This window comes from Babylonia areolata, chromosome 26 (assembly GCF_041734735.1).
Source record: "Babylonia areolata isolate BAREFJ2019XMU chromosome 26, ASM4173473v1, whole genome shotgun sequence".
NCBI classification, from domain to species: domain Eukaryota; kingdom Metazoa; phylum Mollusca; class Gastropoda; order Neogastropoda; family Buccinidae; genus Babylonia; species Babylonia areolata.
Window position 1 is genome coordinate 2,275,001 of NC_134901.1, and position 15,000 is coordinate 2,290,000.

Genomic DNA, 15,000 nt, shown 5'->3' on the forward strand with positions numbered 1-15,000 from the left:
CTCTCGGCCTCTGGAGCAGTTCGTGCCCGTGGCACGGGGCTTCGTGCACCCCGAGTTCGCTCCCCTTCGCTACCTCACCGACCTTGACCTTACCGACAACCAGGTGATCAACGGTAAGCAAAGGAAGCCAAGGTGTTTTCCCTGTTATGCCCGTTCCCGACCATTCGCCCTGCCAGTGAACTGATGGTCCAGTTTCTCCTGTTTCGATTTGTTCTTTTGCATGCAAGCGGGCGCGAGCATGCCGCGCGCAAGACAGATACACACGCGCTTACGTGCACAAGAACACACACACACACACTGACACTCATGCACACACACACACACTCGCTTACACGCACACACACACTACGCATGCACTCAAAGCCTGACAAAAAGCGCGTTGGGTCATACTGCTGGTAAGACATCTGCCTAGCATAGCAGATATATATGGTGTAGCGTATATGGATTTGTCCGAACGTAGAGACGCCTCCTCGGGAAACTGAAACTGAAATTCAAATCGAACATCTGTGTGCAGGAAACGCCCTGGCTCTGATCAAAACGGCTGAACCAATCAGCAACTTCTGTGCCTCTGTCGCGTGCCTTCCGTCTTCGTCATCGCTGACGTCATCCTCTTGTGACACCTTCGATCAGTGCGTCATTCTGGGTTGGGGCTTCGAAACCAGAGACTACAGGGGCACGTGCATTGAGTTTTCATTTATTCCTTTCTTCTTTTTTTTTTCCCCGGGGGTGGGGGTGAGGGATGTGTGTGTGTGTGTGTGTGTGTGTGTGTGTGTGTGTGTGTGTGTGTGTGTGTGTGTGTGTGTGTGAGTGAGAGAGAGAGAGAGAGAGAGAGAGAGAGAGAGCGACAGATCGATTAATCAGTGGACTGGTGTATGGACTGGTACGTTGAAGTTTTTACCGATATGAATATCAGATCGATCGATTGCAACGTATGAGCATTCACAATGGTTGGTTGATTGGCTGATTAATTGCTTGAGTGACTGACAGACTGTTTGATTGCTTGAGTGATTGCTTGCTTGAGTAAGTGACTGATTGATTGATTGACTGATTGATTTCTTGAGTGAGTGAATGTTTGATTAATTGATTGAGTGACTGACTGATTGATTGATTGACTGGTTGAATGCTTGAGTGACTGACTGACTGACTGATTGATTGATTGAGGGTGGGTGACTAACTGATTGCTTGCTTGAGTGACTGACTGACTGACTGATTGATTGATTGAGGGTGGGTGACTGATTGCTTGCTTGAGTGACTGGCTGATTGTTTAATTGATTGGTTGATTGATTGGCTGATTGAGTGAGTGAGTGACTGATTGATCGATTGCTTGCTTGATTGCTTGAATGACTGACTGTTTGATTGATTGAGCAATTGAATGATTATTTGATAACTGATCAATCATCCAAAATGTCCGACTAACAGATCGGTTGATCGACTGAATGATTGATTGATTGTCCTAGCGATCGCCCAACTACCCAATTGATTGATTGATTGAGTGAGTGAGTGATCGATCGATTGATTGATTGAATGATTGGTGTGTTTCGTTGTGATTCCAGGCACTGACGGCACACTGAAGCAGGGCGCCGTGAAGATCTACAAAGACCACGTCTGCGACTTCCTGCAGACAACAGTCTTCGCTTCCGGTCCTGCGCGCTTCAACTCTTCCGCTTGTCAGTCCTCGGATTTGAATCTGGAAACCTGCTTGGTGTGTATTGTGTGTAGTGTGTGTGTGTGTGTGTGTGTGTGTGTGTGTGTGTGTGTGTGTGTGTGTGTTTAATGTTCCATCACACACAGGCTACTGATGATTGCAGACATTTTATTAAAGTATTGATTTCCACATTTGAATGTTATCATTTGAAAGGTAGAAGAGGAGAGGGGTTGAATGGTAACATGGGGGATAAACGGGTAGAAGGAGGGGGTATGGGGGTGGATCAAAGATGAATACTTGAATGTTTGAATAAAAAATGTGTGTGTGTGTGTGTGTGTGTGTGTGTGTGTGTGTGTGTGTGTGTGTGTGTGTGTGTGTGTGTGTGTATTCGTGTCAGCCCGTGTGTGGGAAGAAGGGGGGTGGGGGCTACGTTGTAGAGGGTTTGGGGCAGGGGGTGGGGAGAGGATGACTGATTGTCGGTCTTAATTTTTGTTTGACTTATTCTTTTGTTAATCAGAATCAACGATAGATTTCTACCAGTTAGGAGAGGGATTTTTTTTTTTTTTTTTGAAAGTCATTGATGACGTACACCATGACGTGATGTGAACGAATGACGTCACTTCAGGGCGACCAGGGCGGCCCCGTGTTGTGCTATGACGGCAGCCGATGGTCAGTGCAAGGAATCCTTCCCTTCGGCCTCTGTCAGGACCCGGTCAACCCCTACGTCATTGACGTCACCCCCTACCAGCAATGGATCTACGACACCATCAGAAGTAACCCCTGACGGGATGACATCATCGCCTTTGACGTCATGATCATGATGACGTCATGTACAAAGGGGTGCACGTCATTATGTCGCTCGTGGGAACCAACCACTTCTACTACTGCTACTGCTGCTGTTTTTTTTGTGTTTTTTTTGGATTCGGGGTAGTTTTGAGTTTCAGTGTGTGTGTGTGTGTGTTTGCATAAACAAATCTTTGATTGAAAAGAACAAAACAAAAAAACAAAAGCATGAAGAACAACAGAAACAACAACAACAAAACCACAACATGTAGAAAACACAGAGCAGCAACAAGCTAAGTTTCAGTTTCAGTTTCAGTTTCTCAAGGAGAGGTCACTGCGCTCGGACAAGTCCATATACGCTACACCACATCTGTTAACTAAGCAGATGCCTGACTCAACAGCATAAACCATTCGGGTCTTGGGTGCATGCGCACACGCTGGTTTCTTTGTGCACCGGTCAGAATGGATTTCTTCGACACATTTATGCCAGAGGACAATACTTTGGTTGCCCTGGGTTCTTGTTTCAGTGCGCCAAGTGCGTGATGCAGACGGGATCTCAGTTTATCGCCTCATCCGAATGACAGACAATACGCTCAGGGCGAGACTTGAGGGATTCGAACCCAGACCCGCACGGACACAGTATTGGCAGATAAACGTCTTAACCATCCCTCCACCCCCCTCTTTGAGCTAAGTGATTGTAATGTGCTAAAAAATCAATATAATTCCACTCACGTGACGGGGCTGGTAAACCAGACTTGCACGAACTACGGAAATATTGCTTATATGTAGTTATTTGGTGCATACAGGTTTATAGCCATGTGAATCAATAAAATGTTTAAAGCTGTCGTGGCCAACCAGTGCAGATGTCATCAGCGCTTCATCTCTCTTCAGTCGTTTGAATTGATTTGTAATTTGAAATTATTATTATTATTATTATTACTATTATTATTATTATTGTTGTTGTTGCTGTTATTATTATTGTTGTTGTTGTTGTTGTTGTTATGTACCTATCTTTCTGTATTTATTTTTAATTCATTTGATCTGGGTTTGTTTGTTTTTGTTTTGTTTTTTAAGAAAGTCAGTCACGTCTAAGGATACATTTGTCTGTTTCTGTCTCTAAGTCCTGTCCTCATTGTCTCTGTCTTTGTCTGTCACAGTCCTTGTCTCTGTCTGTCTCTGTTTTTTGTCTGTCTGCCTTTCTTTCTCTCCGCCTCTTTTCCTCTCCTCTTCTTCATCCACCATCCTCCTCCTCTTCCTCCTCCTCTTCCTCCTCCTCTTCCTCCTCTCCCTACCTGTCCTTACGCATCGAATGCTAAAGTAATGTAGACCGCTTGCTGTGTTCAGACTTTTAAAATCCTGCTTCTGTACTGGATTTGATGTTCCACGACTTGAAAGCTTGAAAATTATTTGTGTTTCTTTTTATGACAATGATTATTTCTTTAGGACATGTCTGCGTGTCTTGTAATGATGTCTTTCCACAGACTGCTTTAAAAAACATTTTCCTTCCCATTTGAACGTGCTATGTTTGTGATTGAAAGGGGTCCTGATTCACTTTCCATTTTTGTTTCGGTTTACATGTCTGAATAAAACATCGGAATAGAAAATTGGGGGAAAAAAAGCGACCATATGGCTTTCTTTCTTCTACATCTTCACATACGCGCGCAAAAGCACACGCTCACACCACACACACACACACACACACACACACACACACACACACACACACACACACATCACACCACGCCACAACCACAACACACCACAACACAACACACGCAAGTAAACACTCATACACACGAACGCACGTATGCACACATTCGAAACGCATACTTGCGCGAGCGCGCATTCACACACACACGCACACACACACACACACACACACACACACACACACACAGAGTCACTCTTCCGCAGCCATTATGACGCAAGCACGCCATATACACACGGAGAAAAGAAACGACAACGGTATATGTCTGTGTGAGTGTGTGTGTGTCTGTAAACGTGCGTGCATGTAGTGTGTGCACGTGCAAGTGCTGTGTGCGTGCGTACATGCGTGTATTCTAAAAACAATTGTGTTTAATATCAGTTTCATTTCCACTGTCACCACCAGAATAGAAGATCGAAGCACAGAGCACTTTGTGGTAAAATCGTGATGGCCATGCCCAACCCCACCTTGACACGAATACCAAGGATCACTAACATCGTGCATACCAGACCTTCCCCTTTTTGAAAAGAAAGTTAGACGGGCGCAATAGCCGAGTGGTTAAAGCGTTGGACTCTCAATCTGAGGGTCCCGGGTTCGAATCACGGTGACGGCGCCTGGTGGGTAAAGGGTGGAGATTTTTACGATCTCCCAGGTCAACATATGTGCAGACCTGCTAGTGCCTGAACCCCCTTCGTGGGTATATGCAAGCAGAAGATCAAATACGCACGTTAAAGATCCTGTAATCCTTGTCAGCGTTCGGTGGGTATGGAAACAAGAACATACCCAGCATGCACACCCCCGAAAACGGAGTATGGCTGCCTACATAGCGGGGTAAAAACGGTCATATACGTAAAAGCCCACTCGTGTGCATACGAGTGAACGTGGGAGTTGCAGCCCACGAACGCAGAAGAAGAAGAATTACCACTGTCACCACCAGAATAGAAGATCGAACCACAGAGCACTTTGTGGTAAAATCGTGATGGCCATGCCCAACCCCACCTTGACACGCTTACCAAGGATCACTAACATCGTGCATACCAGACCTTCCCCTTTTTGAAAAGAAAGTTATACAGGTTCCGCCGTAGGCCCTTTTACAGTCAATGGGGCAGTGAATTCATCGTGTCCACAATGGCTGGGGCTCGGCAGGGACGGAAAAAGCGTGGACCAAACCAATCCTCTCCTTCCGCCGTTTAAATTAACTCACTCAGTACAGCCAATCCTCTCTTCTCCTCTACACAGACCCCTCGGATGTCCAGTGGGTGTCTGAATGACCCAACCTTTAGCTTCCGTCGTCAGAACTGTGGTATTCTTTGTCAACATTCACCTCTTCAGTATAAGAGCGTTCCGCTTGCAATATTTTGATGATGGTAATTGGGATGAAACGCTGTTAACGTTGTCTCTTTCGCCGTTCGTATGGAGAGAGTTAAAACCCTCACCAACCGGAAGTCAGAGAAATGTGTTGTGACAAAAAGAGTAATACAAATACAAATACGTGTGAGAACGCAGCTGGAAATACCGTAGGAGTTAGTTCCCTTTGCTTGTTGTTTGCTCTTTCCATATGTAGGAACTTTTTTTTAAATAAAATTTTAGTGCCAGCCAGAGCATTGCTCGGGTGCGGGGTCCAGTGAGTTAATTGAAGTGACCGGCATACCAAATAAAAGATGGTGTCTTGTTTGACCAGTAGGTTTGCAGACCACACTGCTGCTGCTGCTACTGATGATGATAATGATGCTTCCTTCTTTGTTAATTGTTGCTGTTGTCGTTTCTCTCTCTCTCTCTCTCTCTCTCTCTCTCTCTCTCTCTCTCTCTCTCTCTCTCTCTCTCTCTCTCTCTCTCTCTCTCTCTAACGAGATAACGATATCTTATTCAGATTAAGGCCAAAGCCCCTTACTGAAGGGGGTCATACAAGAAAATAAATAAGGAAAATGACTTGACACGATCAACCAACATCACAAATCAACCAAAAGTAGCTAATACAATACTCAACAACATTCACAAAATAACGATTCGAAGTCTCTTCAATGCCTCATATAAGTATATGGCCAAGTTTTGTAGGGTAAGCTCATGTTAAGCTCGTTATCGTTATCGTTATCGTCGTTATCTCTCTCTCTCTCTCTCTCTCTCTCTATCTCGATCTGTCAGCTTGATACAGGTAATATAATGGTCAGCAAATGAACGTTCTGCTTGGTTGATGGGATGATTAGTTAGCTAGTCGCTAGTTAATGCGAGCATGTGTGTGTGTGTGTGTGTGTGTGTGTGTGTGTGTGTGTGTGTGTGTGTGTGTAGAACAATGCATATGAGTGCTAGTCAGAGAGAGAGAGAGAGAAAGAGAGAGAGAGAGAGAACACTGAACACTGAATTGTTTATTGTACATCGGCTATAGGCCCTTATATAATGTGTGTGTGTGTGTGTGTGTACGTGTGTGCGTGCGTGCGTGCGTGTATGTGTGCGCGCGTGTGTGTGTGACTCTTGCAGTACACAAGTCATGACTTGCTTGTAAAGCGACCACAACTGCATAAGAGTAAGACGTGCGCGCCCAAAGTAAAAACAGACACCCTCTACTTATCATGCTGACAGCATCAACCCGTTCAGGCTCCACTTTGACTGGCGACAGAGCCGCCAAGGGAGATAAAAACAGTGAGACCGCAAAGGGTCGTTGAGGTCATGGGTTAAAAGTCAACGACACCTGGGCCAGAATGGTTAAGGCATACGTGTTAATTTGTTCGTCTTTTCTTTCCACTGCTGTAGGGTGAGATTCGAGAATGTTGAGTGGTCTGTTTTCTTTGTCTGTCTGTCTGTCTCTGTCCCTGTGTGCGTCTCTCTCTCTCTCTCTCTCTCTCTCTCTCTCTCTCTCTCTCTATATATATATATATATCACTGTGCATGCATGTGTGTGTGTGCACGTGTTGATTTGTCTGTCCGTCACACGCTCATTGTCTCTCACTCACACATCTGCACCCCTTCTCCTTTGCAACTAAACATGTACACTCTTTCTGTCTCTCTGTCTCTGTCTCTGTCTGTATGTCTGATCTATCTGTCTCTCTTTCTGTGTCCGTCTCTCTCACGTATGTACACACATGCAAACTTTCATACACACGCGTGCACACACACACACACACACACACACACACACACACACATTTCGCGAATGCGTCTGTCAGACTGTTGCTCAGATTTCCTGACCAACTATGCTCGCGGGTTGTTGTTGGGTGGTTTTTTGTTTTGTTTTGTTGTGTGTGTGTGTGTGTGTGTGTGTGTGTGTGAATATTTCAATCCTTTTGATCAAATCTTTATACGTCCCATTCAACGGTTGACCAAGCGTCTGATCATCCAGTTTAGTTCAATTCAGTTATGTTCTGTTTGGTCCGCTTCAACCAACTTCAATTCAGTTTCGTTCCGGTTTTTTGTGTTTGAAAAAAACAAACAAACGGATATAGATCTATCCAGACGCTGAAAGACAGTTACACTAACTTCAGTTTATTTCAAGTTGTTTTCTCGTTACAATAGACTTTAAGTTCAGTTCTGTTGTTGTGTCCAGTTATTCTATCTTGAATTCAATTCAGTTCAGTTCTGTTCTGTTCTGTTTATATTATTTATTTATTTTATTATTATTATTATTATTATTATTATTATTATTATTATTATTATTATTATTATTATTATTATTATTTATTCATTTATTTATTTTATTTTATTTTTTAATTATATATTTATTATTCATTTATTATTCTATTTTATTTTATTTTGTACGCTGATAGTTGACTTCATCAAGTTTTTGCGCCTTGTACATATTATTATTATTAGCAGTAGTTCTTTTTTTATGTTTTTTTTTCTCAAGGCCTGACTAAGCGCGTTGGGTTACGCTGCTGGTCAGGCATCTGCTTGGCAGATGTGGTGTAGCGCATATGGATTTGTCCGAACGCAGTGACGCCTCCTTGAGCTACTGAAACTGAAACGGAAACTGAAACTCTGTTCTGTTCTGTTCTGGTCATCTAACTTCAGATCGATTCAGTTCTAGTCTATGGCTGCCTTACAAGGCGGGGGTAAAAACGGTCATACATGTAAAAGCACACTCATGTACATACGAGTGAACGTTGGAGTTGAAAGCTCATGAACGAAGAAGAAGAAGAAGAAAAGTTCCAGTCTGTTCATCTAACTTCTCAAATCAATTCCGTTCATTTGAATTCAGCTCAAGGCCTGATCAGCGCGCTGGGTTTTGATTGATATGGATACTTATACAGCGCCTATCCTCGGTCGGAGACCAAGCTCTAAGCGCTTTACAAACACGGAGTCATTTGCACAACAGGCTGCCTACCTGGGTAGAGCCGACTGACGGCTGCCATTGGGCGCTCATCATTCGTTTCCTGTGTCATTCAGCCAGATTTCAGGCACGCACACATGCACACAGACATGTAACATTTTACTTGTATGACCAGGGTTTTTTTGGTGTGTGTGTGTGTATTTTTTTAAATTCATTTACCCACCATATAGGCAGCCATACTCCGTTTTCGGGGGTGTGCATGCTAGGTATGTCCTTGTTTCCATAACCCACCGAACGCTGACATGGATTACAGGATCTGTAACGTGCGTATTTGATCTTCTGCGTGCGTATACACACGAAGGGGGTTCAGGCACAAGCAGGTCAGCACATATGTTGACTTGAGAGACTGGAAAAATCTCCACCCTTTACCCACCAGGCGTCGTCACCGAGATTTGACCAAGGACCCTCAGATTGAAAGTCCAACACTTTAACCACTCGGCTATTGCACCCGGGTTTTGGCGAACAACATGCACCTTCTCCTCTGTGTTCTGTTGGGTTTTTTTTTGTTGTTGTTGTTCAAAGCAGAAGTGGTGTAGCGTATGTGGATCAATGCGCACGCTTTGACACATTGGAACTGAAACTGAAACTCAGCTAAGCCTATTATGCAGAGTCCTGTCCGATGCCATCTCGGTTAATTGGAAATGGTTTGTTGAAAGGTACCTTTAAAACCTAGAGGTATTGTACTTCCTATGTTGACAACGTCTTTCCTTATTCTTTACATCTCTTTGTTCGTTAAACTAGAAAGAGAGAGAGAGGGTGGGGGTGCGGGGGAAGGAGGGGTGGCGGGGGGAGGGGGGGAGGAGTAGGGGGGGAGGGCAGACAAACAGATATATGGACAAAAAAGGAATGAGAGAGAGAGAGGAATGTGTTAGTGTGCTTGAGCATGTGTATGTGTGTGCCTGCGTGTTTGTGTGTGTGTGTGTGTGTGTGTGTGTTTGTGTGTGTGTGTGTGTGTGTGTGTGTGTGTGTGTGTGTGTGTGTGCACGCGCGCGTGCGCGCGTGCGTGTGTGTGTGTACAGGGCCGATACTAGCTAAATGGAAAGTAAAAGAATGCTACGGACATCTTCCAATGCAATCAACGTGTTAGAAATAACTTACACAAAGATAGAGACGTGAGGCGCATAGCTAAATAAATTAGATCAATAAAATTCTTCATTGCCAAATACCGCGAGGGGGGGGAGGGTGAGGGTAGCGAGGAAGGCGTGGGTGTGGGGATGGGGTGCGGGGTGGCACGGTTACTTCGTCTTCTTCTTCTTCATTCGTGGGCTGCAACTCCCACGTTCACTCGTATGTACACGAGTGGGCTTTTACGTGTACGACCGTTTTTACCCCGCCATAAAGACAGCCATACTCCGCTTTCGGGGATGTGCATGCTGAGTATATTCTTGTTTCCATAACCCACCGAACGCTGACATGGATTACGGGATCTTTAACGTGCGTATTTGATCTTCTGCTTGCATATACACACGAGGGGGGCCTGGGGGGCGCGGGGTGGGGAGGGGGGGGGGAGAGGGGTTCAGGCACAAGCAGGTCTGCACATATGTTGACATGAGAGATCGGAGAAATCTCCACCCTTTACCCGCCAGGCGCCGTTACCGAAATTCGAACCCGGGACCCTCAAATTGAAAGTCCAATGCTATTGCTCGGCTATTGCGCCCGTCGGACTGGTTACAGGGTGTGGGGTTGTATTGCTCTCCTTCATGGTCAGATATGCCAACACGCTTATTAGGAGTGGGAGCCCCGCTCACACCAAGGACCAGCTGTTTGTCAGTGACAGATAAAAAGGAAACTGTAGTCTGACCAGAATATGAACGAAAAACAAAGGGTCAGCTCTGGAGTCTGTTTCTCCCTGGGGAAGCGGATGATGAAACCTTTTGTTATCATCATCATCATCATCATCATCATCATCATCAGGGAGCTGTAGCAATCACTCTTCCTTCATTGTATTCCAATGTATTTACCTTTTTTGGGGGGGTATTTTCTCTAATTATTTTATCTAATTTTTATGTTTATGTTTGGCCCAACACTTAGCTTATATCACAGACTGACCAAAGTTTACAGTTGGGCCTACAGCAAAGTGAGAGCTGTATTATCAACGGTTTCTCTATTGCAGTAGGAAATCATCAACAGCATACTCTTTTCTGAAGGACTATGACTCAAACTAGGAGGCAAAATTGCACTGGCTCTTAGTGCTACAGCTTTGGTGGGATAGTTGGCCTTTAGAATTTTCCCAACGTCGACTATCCTAAAGCCCACTTGGCCGAGAGAGTGGGGATGTAACTTGGGAAAGACATTCTCCACTATAATCAAATTCTAGCCCAGATAGTCAGGACAGCAGCTGCCTCCCCTGCTGTTCTGATGGTCATAGTCGGACACGACTGACTGTCATACATGTTCATGTTTGCACAAACCTAGGATAGACTATCAGGACCTTACCAGCGTGTTGGATTATGCGAAGGTCAGGCATTGTGCTCTTTTTGTTTTGTTTTGTTTTCCAGCAGAACAACAGCCACGAAGAATTCTAATCAGCCCCACAGCATAAAACAAAACAACAACAACAACAACAGCAACAACAGTTTCAGTTTCAGTTTCAGTAGTTCAAGGAGGCGTCACTGCGTTCGGACAAATCCATATACGCTAGACCACATCTGCCAAGCAGATGCCTGACCAGCAGCGTAACCCAACGCACTTAGTCAGGCCTTGAGAAAAAAAGTAAATAAATAAGAGATAAATGCATAAAAAAGGACCACTACTACTAATGATAATATGTATAAAGCGCAAAAACTTGATGAAGTCAACTATAAGCGTACAAAAAAAAACCAAAAAAAAAAAAAATCAAAAAACAAACAGCAACAACAACAACGAAACTCACTCATTCCCCATGTCATCTGTTTTAAACAGAAATCGACCAATATGAATCTTTATAAAAGAAAAAAAGAAGATATTATTGTTATGAATCTAACCAATAGCTTGCAAAAAGGACGACCCTGAGTCCGATGGACAGAACAGATCAGCATGGGACTTTGTCAGCGGTAGAGGCTGTCGCTCTCTAATCGGTCTGTCAAACTACAACCGACGCTGCGCCAGAAACTTCATCAAGAGCACAACCCCACAGTCTCCCGAGACTTAAGGACGCCGAGCTTGCGCAAGTGAATGTTCGATACAGTAATCTCCCAATTGTTGAGGTCTCATCTCTGAGAATTCCTTCTTACTTCAGAACCTATCCACACTTACTCAACAACCGATGGCTGCTGTCTTTTTACTTCAAACGTTTCCTTGGGTGACAGTTTTTTTTTCATTAATCAATCAATCAATCAAACAACAGACCCTCACCTGAGCTTGCATAAAAAAAGTTAGCAGATCTTGGTAAATGGTCAACGCGCCCAAATTGAGCTCAATCGGTTTGTGAGAAAAAAACAAACAAAAGCATAATTATAGGCGTGAATCGCCAGTCTGTGATAATTCCAGAGACAGACAGACAGACAGACCAGACTGCCTAACACCTATACACCTCCCCATTTAAAAGAAGGGATATATTTTTTCTTTTATATTCTATTTCTTTCTATCTTTCTTTCTTTTTTCTTTTTTTAAGATCCAGCGAACTCAAAGGACCTTGTGTTGAAACTATAAATTCCTGATTCAGCCTCCGAAATACCACCCCCTCCCCCTCCTCACGCCCCCCCTTCCCCTCCCCCCTAACCCCCCCTCCCCCCCACCCCCCACCACACACACACCCTCCACTTCCACCCCGACTTCCACATTAGACGACTCCCCTTTGAGTCAGGCAGATTACAGCGGTAAGACATCAAAGGACAGGGGACCGAAGTACGAACGGCCCGCGCTCAGAATGGTCGCTGTGTTTTGATTCTGTTCAGTTACTTCATAGTGTTGAGGACGTTTAGTTTTGCGACTTTTTTTTTATTGATTGATTGATTGCTATGGATACTTATATAGCGTCTATCCTCGGTCGGAGACCAAGCCCTAAGCGCTTTACAAACACGGGGTCATTTGCACAACAGGCTGCCTGCCTACCTGGGTAGAGCCGACTGACGGCTGCCGTTGGGCGCTCATCATTCGTTTCCTGTGTCATTCAATCAGATTTCAGACATGCACACATGACATACACGCTCAGACAGACATGTAACATCTTACGTGTATGACCGTTTCGTTTATTTACCCCCACCCCCCACGCCCCCGCCATGTAGGCAGCCATACTCCGTTTTCGGGGGTGTGCATGCTGGGTATGTTCTTGTTTCCATAACCCCACCGAACGTTAACATGGATTACAGGATCTTTAACGTGCGTATTTGATATTCTGCTTGCCGTATACACACGACCAGTAACAGTGTTGACCTTCATCGGAGCAGGTCGATGCCGAATCGCCTATTCATGATTCCCGATTAGCCCATTTATGATTCCCATTTCGCCTATTTATAATTCCCATTTCGCCTATTTATAATTCCCATTTCGCCTATTTATAATTCCCGTTTCGCCTATTTATAATGCCCGTTTTCGCCTATCTATGATGCCCGTTTCGCCTATTTATAATTCCCGTTTCGCCTATTTATGATGCCTGTTTCGCCTACTTATGATTCCCGTTTCGCCTACTCATCCCCGATCGTGCAGCCACCGTCAATGATCTGTACTGTTGATAGTTTGACCCCTCGTCCTCTTTCGCATAGACCCGCGTTTTCCGTTTCGCCTGTTCAACCTCTCTTTCTCTCTGTGTGGCTCTCTGTGTCTCTGTCTGTCTGTCTGTCTGTCTTTCTGTGTGGCGAAATTTGTTTTGTTTCATTATTTGATTTCACCATTTCATTCGGTTTTTTATTATTTTTTTTATTTTTATAATGGTTATAAATTGAATTATGTTGATGCATTCACTCATGTCATAAGGTTACCTCATGGCCAATGACATTCAAGTGTCAAAGCGTCAAAAGCGTATCTCTCTGTGGTTTGCTGTCTGTCTCTGTCTCTGTCTCTGTCTCTGTCTCTATCTGTGTGTCTGTCTGTCTGCTTCTGTTTCTCACTCTCTGTTTCTCTAACACACACACACACACACACACACACACACACACACACACACACACACACACACACACACACACACACGCACACACACACACACACACACATTCATACATCTAAAACAAAACACACCCAAAACAAACAAAAACTAACCAAATCACATCAAATCAAAACGTTCATTTTAACAGGTACTGAATATTTGCAAACGCTATCGCTTCAAGCTGAACATTGCAACAACGTTCATTAACATTCAAGACACGTTGCCGTGGCGACGGACCAGTCGTCAGTTTCTCTGTGTGTCTGTTTGTTCGCACGTATCTTCATCAAATTTGTTTTTGTCCTCGTTTTTTTTTTCTTCGTTTTTTTTTTTTCGTCCTGACTCATTTTATACTGATACAGTTCTTTCAAGGTTTTCTGTGACAGTGTTTTTGGAGTGGTGTGATGTTGTTAAGTGTGTATGTGTGTGTGTGTGTGTGTGTGTGTGTGTGTGTGTGTGTGTGTGTGTGTGTGTGTGTGTGTTTGAGTGTATGTGTGTGTGTGCGTGCGTGTGTGAGAGAGAGTGTGTGTGTGTGTGTGTGTGCATGTGTGTGTGAGAGAGAGAGAGTATGTATGTATGTATGTATGAGAAAGAGACAGAAACAGAGGAAGTGTGTGTGTGTGCGTGTATGAGAGAGAGAGAGAGAGAGAGAGAGAGAGAGAGAGAGAGAGAGAGAGAGAGTGTGTGTGTTTGTGTGTCTGTGCTTCTCTGAGTGTGTAGTGTGTGTGTGTGTGTGTGTATGTGTGTGTGTGTGTGTGTGTGTGTGTGTGTGTGTGTGTGTGTGTGTGTGTGTGTGTGTGTGTGTGTGTGTGTGTGACATGCTAAATGAAGTCCATCAAATATTGCCAGCGTTTTCGTTTTCTTTGTTTCTCATTATTTTATTTTATTTTATTTATTTATTTATTTATTTTTATTTTTATTTCTCTTGCCATCGTTTTCTTCCATATCTTTTTCTTCCTTCTCTTTCTTTCATTCTTTCTTTTCTCCTCTTTTATCATCCCCCCCCCACCCTTCATTTCAACATTTCTTGTGTCATTCAGTCAGGCTTCAATCATGCACACATACATACACACACATGTATATTGTGTGTAACAAATAAGAAACCAAACGACAGCATCATCAGCAACAACAACAACAACACGTTTATTTTTCGGTCTTATTCTTTCTCTTCTTCTTCTTCTTCTTCTGCTCTCTCTCTCTCTCTCTCTCTCTCTCTCTCTCTCTCTCTCTCTCTCTCTCTCTGTCCAGTTCCGTTCCGAGGCATGTATGCTGTATTTTGCTCTTTTGTTAGCTGGATTTTTTGTATTTGTATTTTGTATTTCTTTTTATCACAACAGATTTCTCTGTGTGAAATTCGGGCTGCTGTCCCCAGGGAGAGCGCGTCGCTACACTACAACAGCGCCACCCATTTTTTTGTATTTTTTTTCCTGCGTGCAGTTTTATTTGTTTTTCCTATCGAAGTGGGTTTTTCTACAGAATTTTGC

At 44.0% G+C, this 15,000-nt stretch overlaps 1 protein-coding gene across 1 annotated transcript in view; it reads left to right on the forward strand.

The window, feature by feature from the left end:
• LOC143300564 (chymotrypsinogen B-like) overlaps window positions 1–4,032 on the forward strand; it is a 13,212-nt gene extending 9,180 nt beyond the window's left edge. The window contains exons 5-8 of the mRNA XM_076614321.1: window positions 1–113; window positions 515–673; window positions 1,554–1,702; window positions 2,271–4,032. The exon at window positions 1–113 is cut by the window's left edge and continues 96 nt beyond it. Coding sequence (XP_076470436.1) covers window positions 1–113; window positions 515–673; window positions 1,554–1,702; window positions 2,271–2,429 — 580 coding nt within the window. The 3' untranslated portion in view covers window positions 2,430–4,032. The remainder of the gene's footprint in view (window positions 114–514; window positions 674–1,553; window positions 1,703–2,270) is intronic.
• The last annotated feature ends 10,968 nt before the right edge of the window (window positions 4,033–15,000 follow it).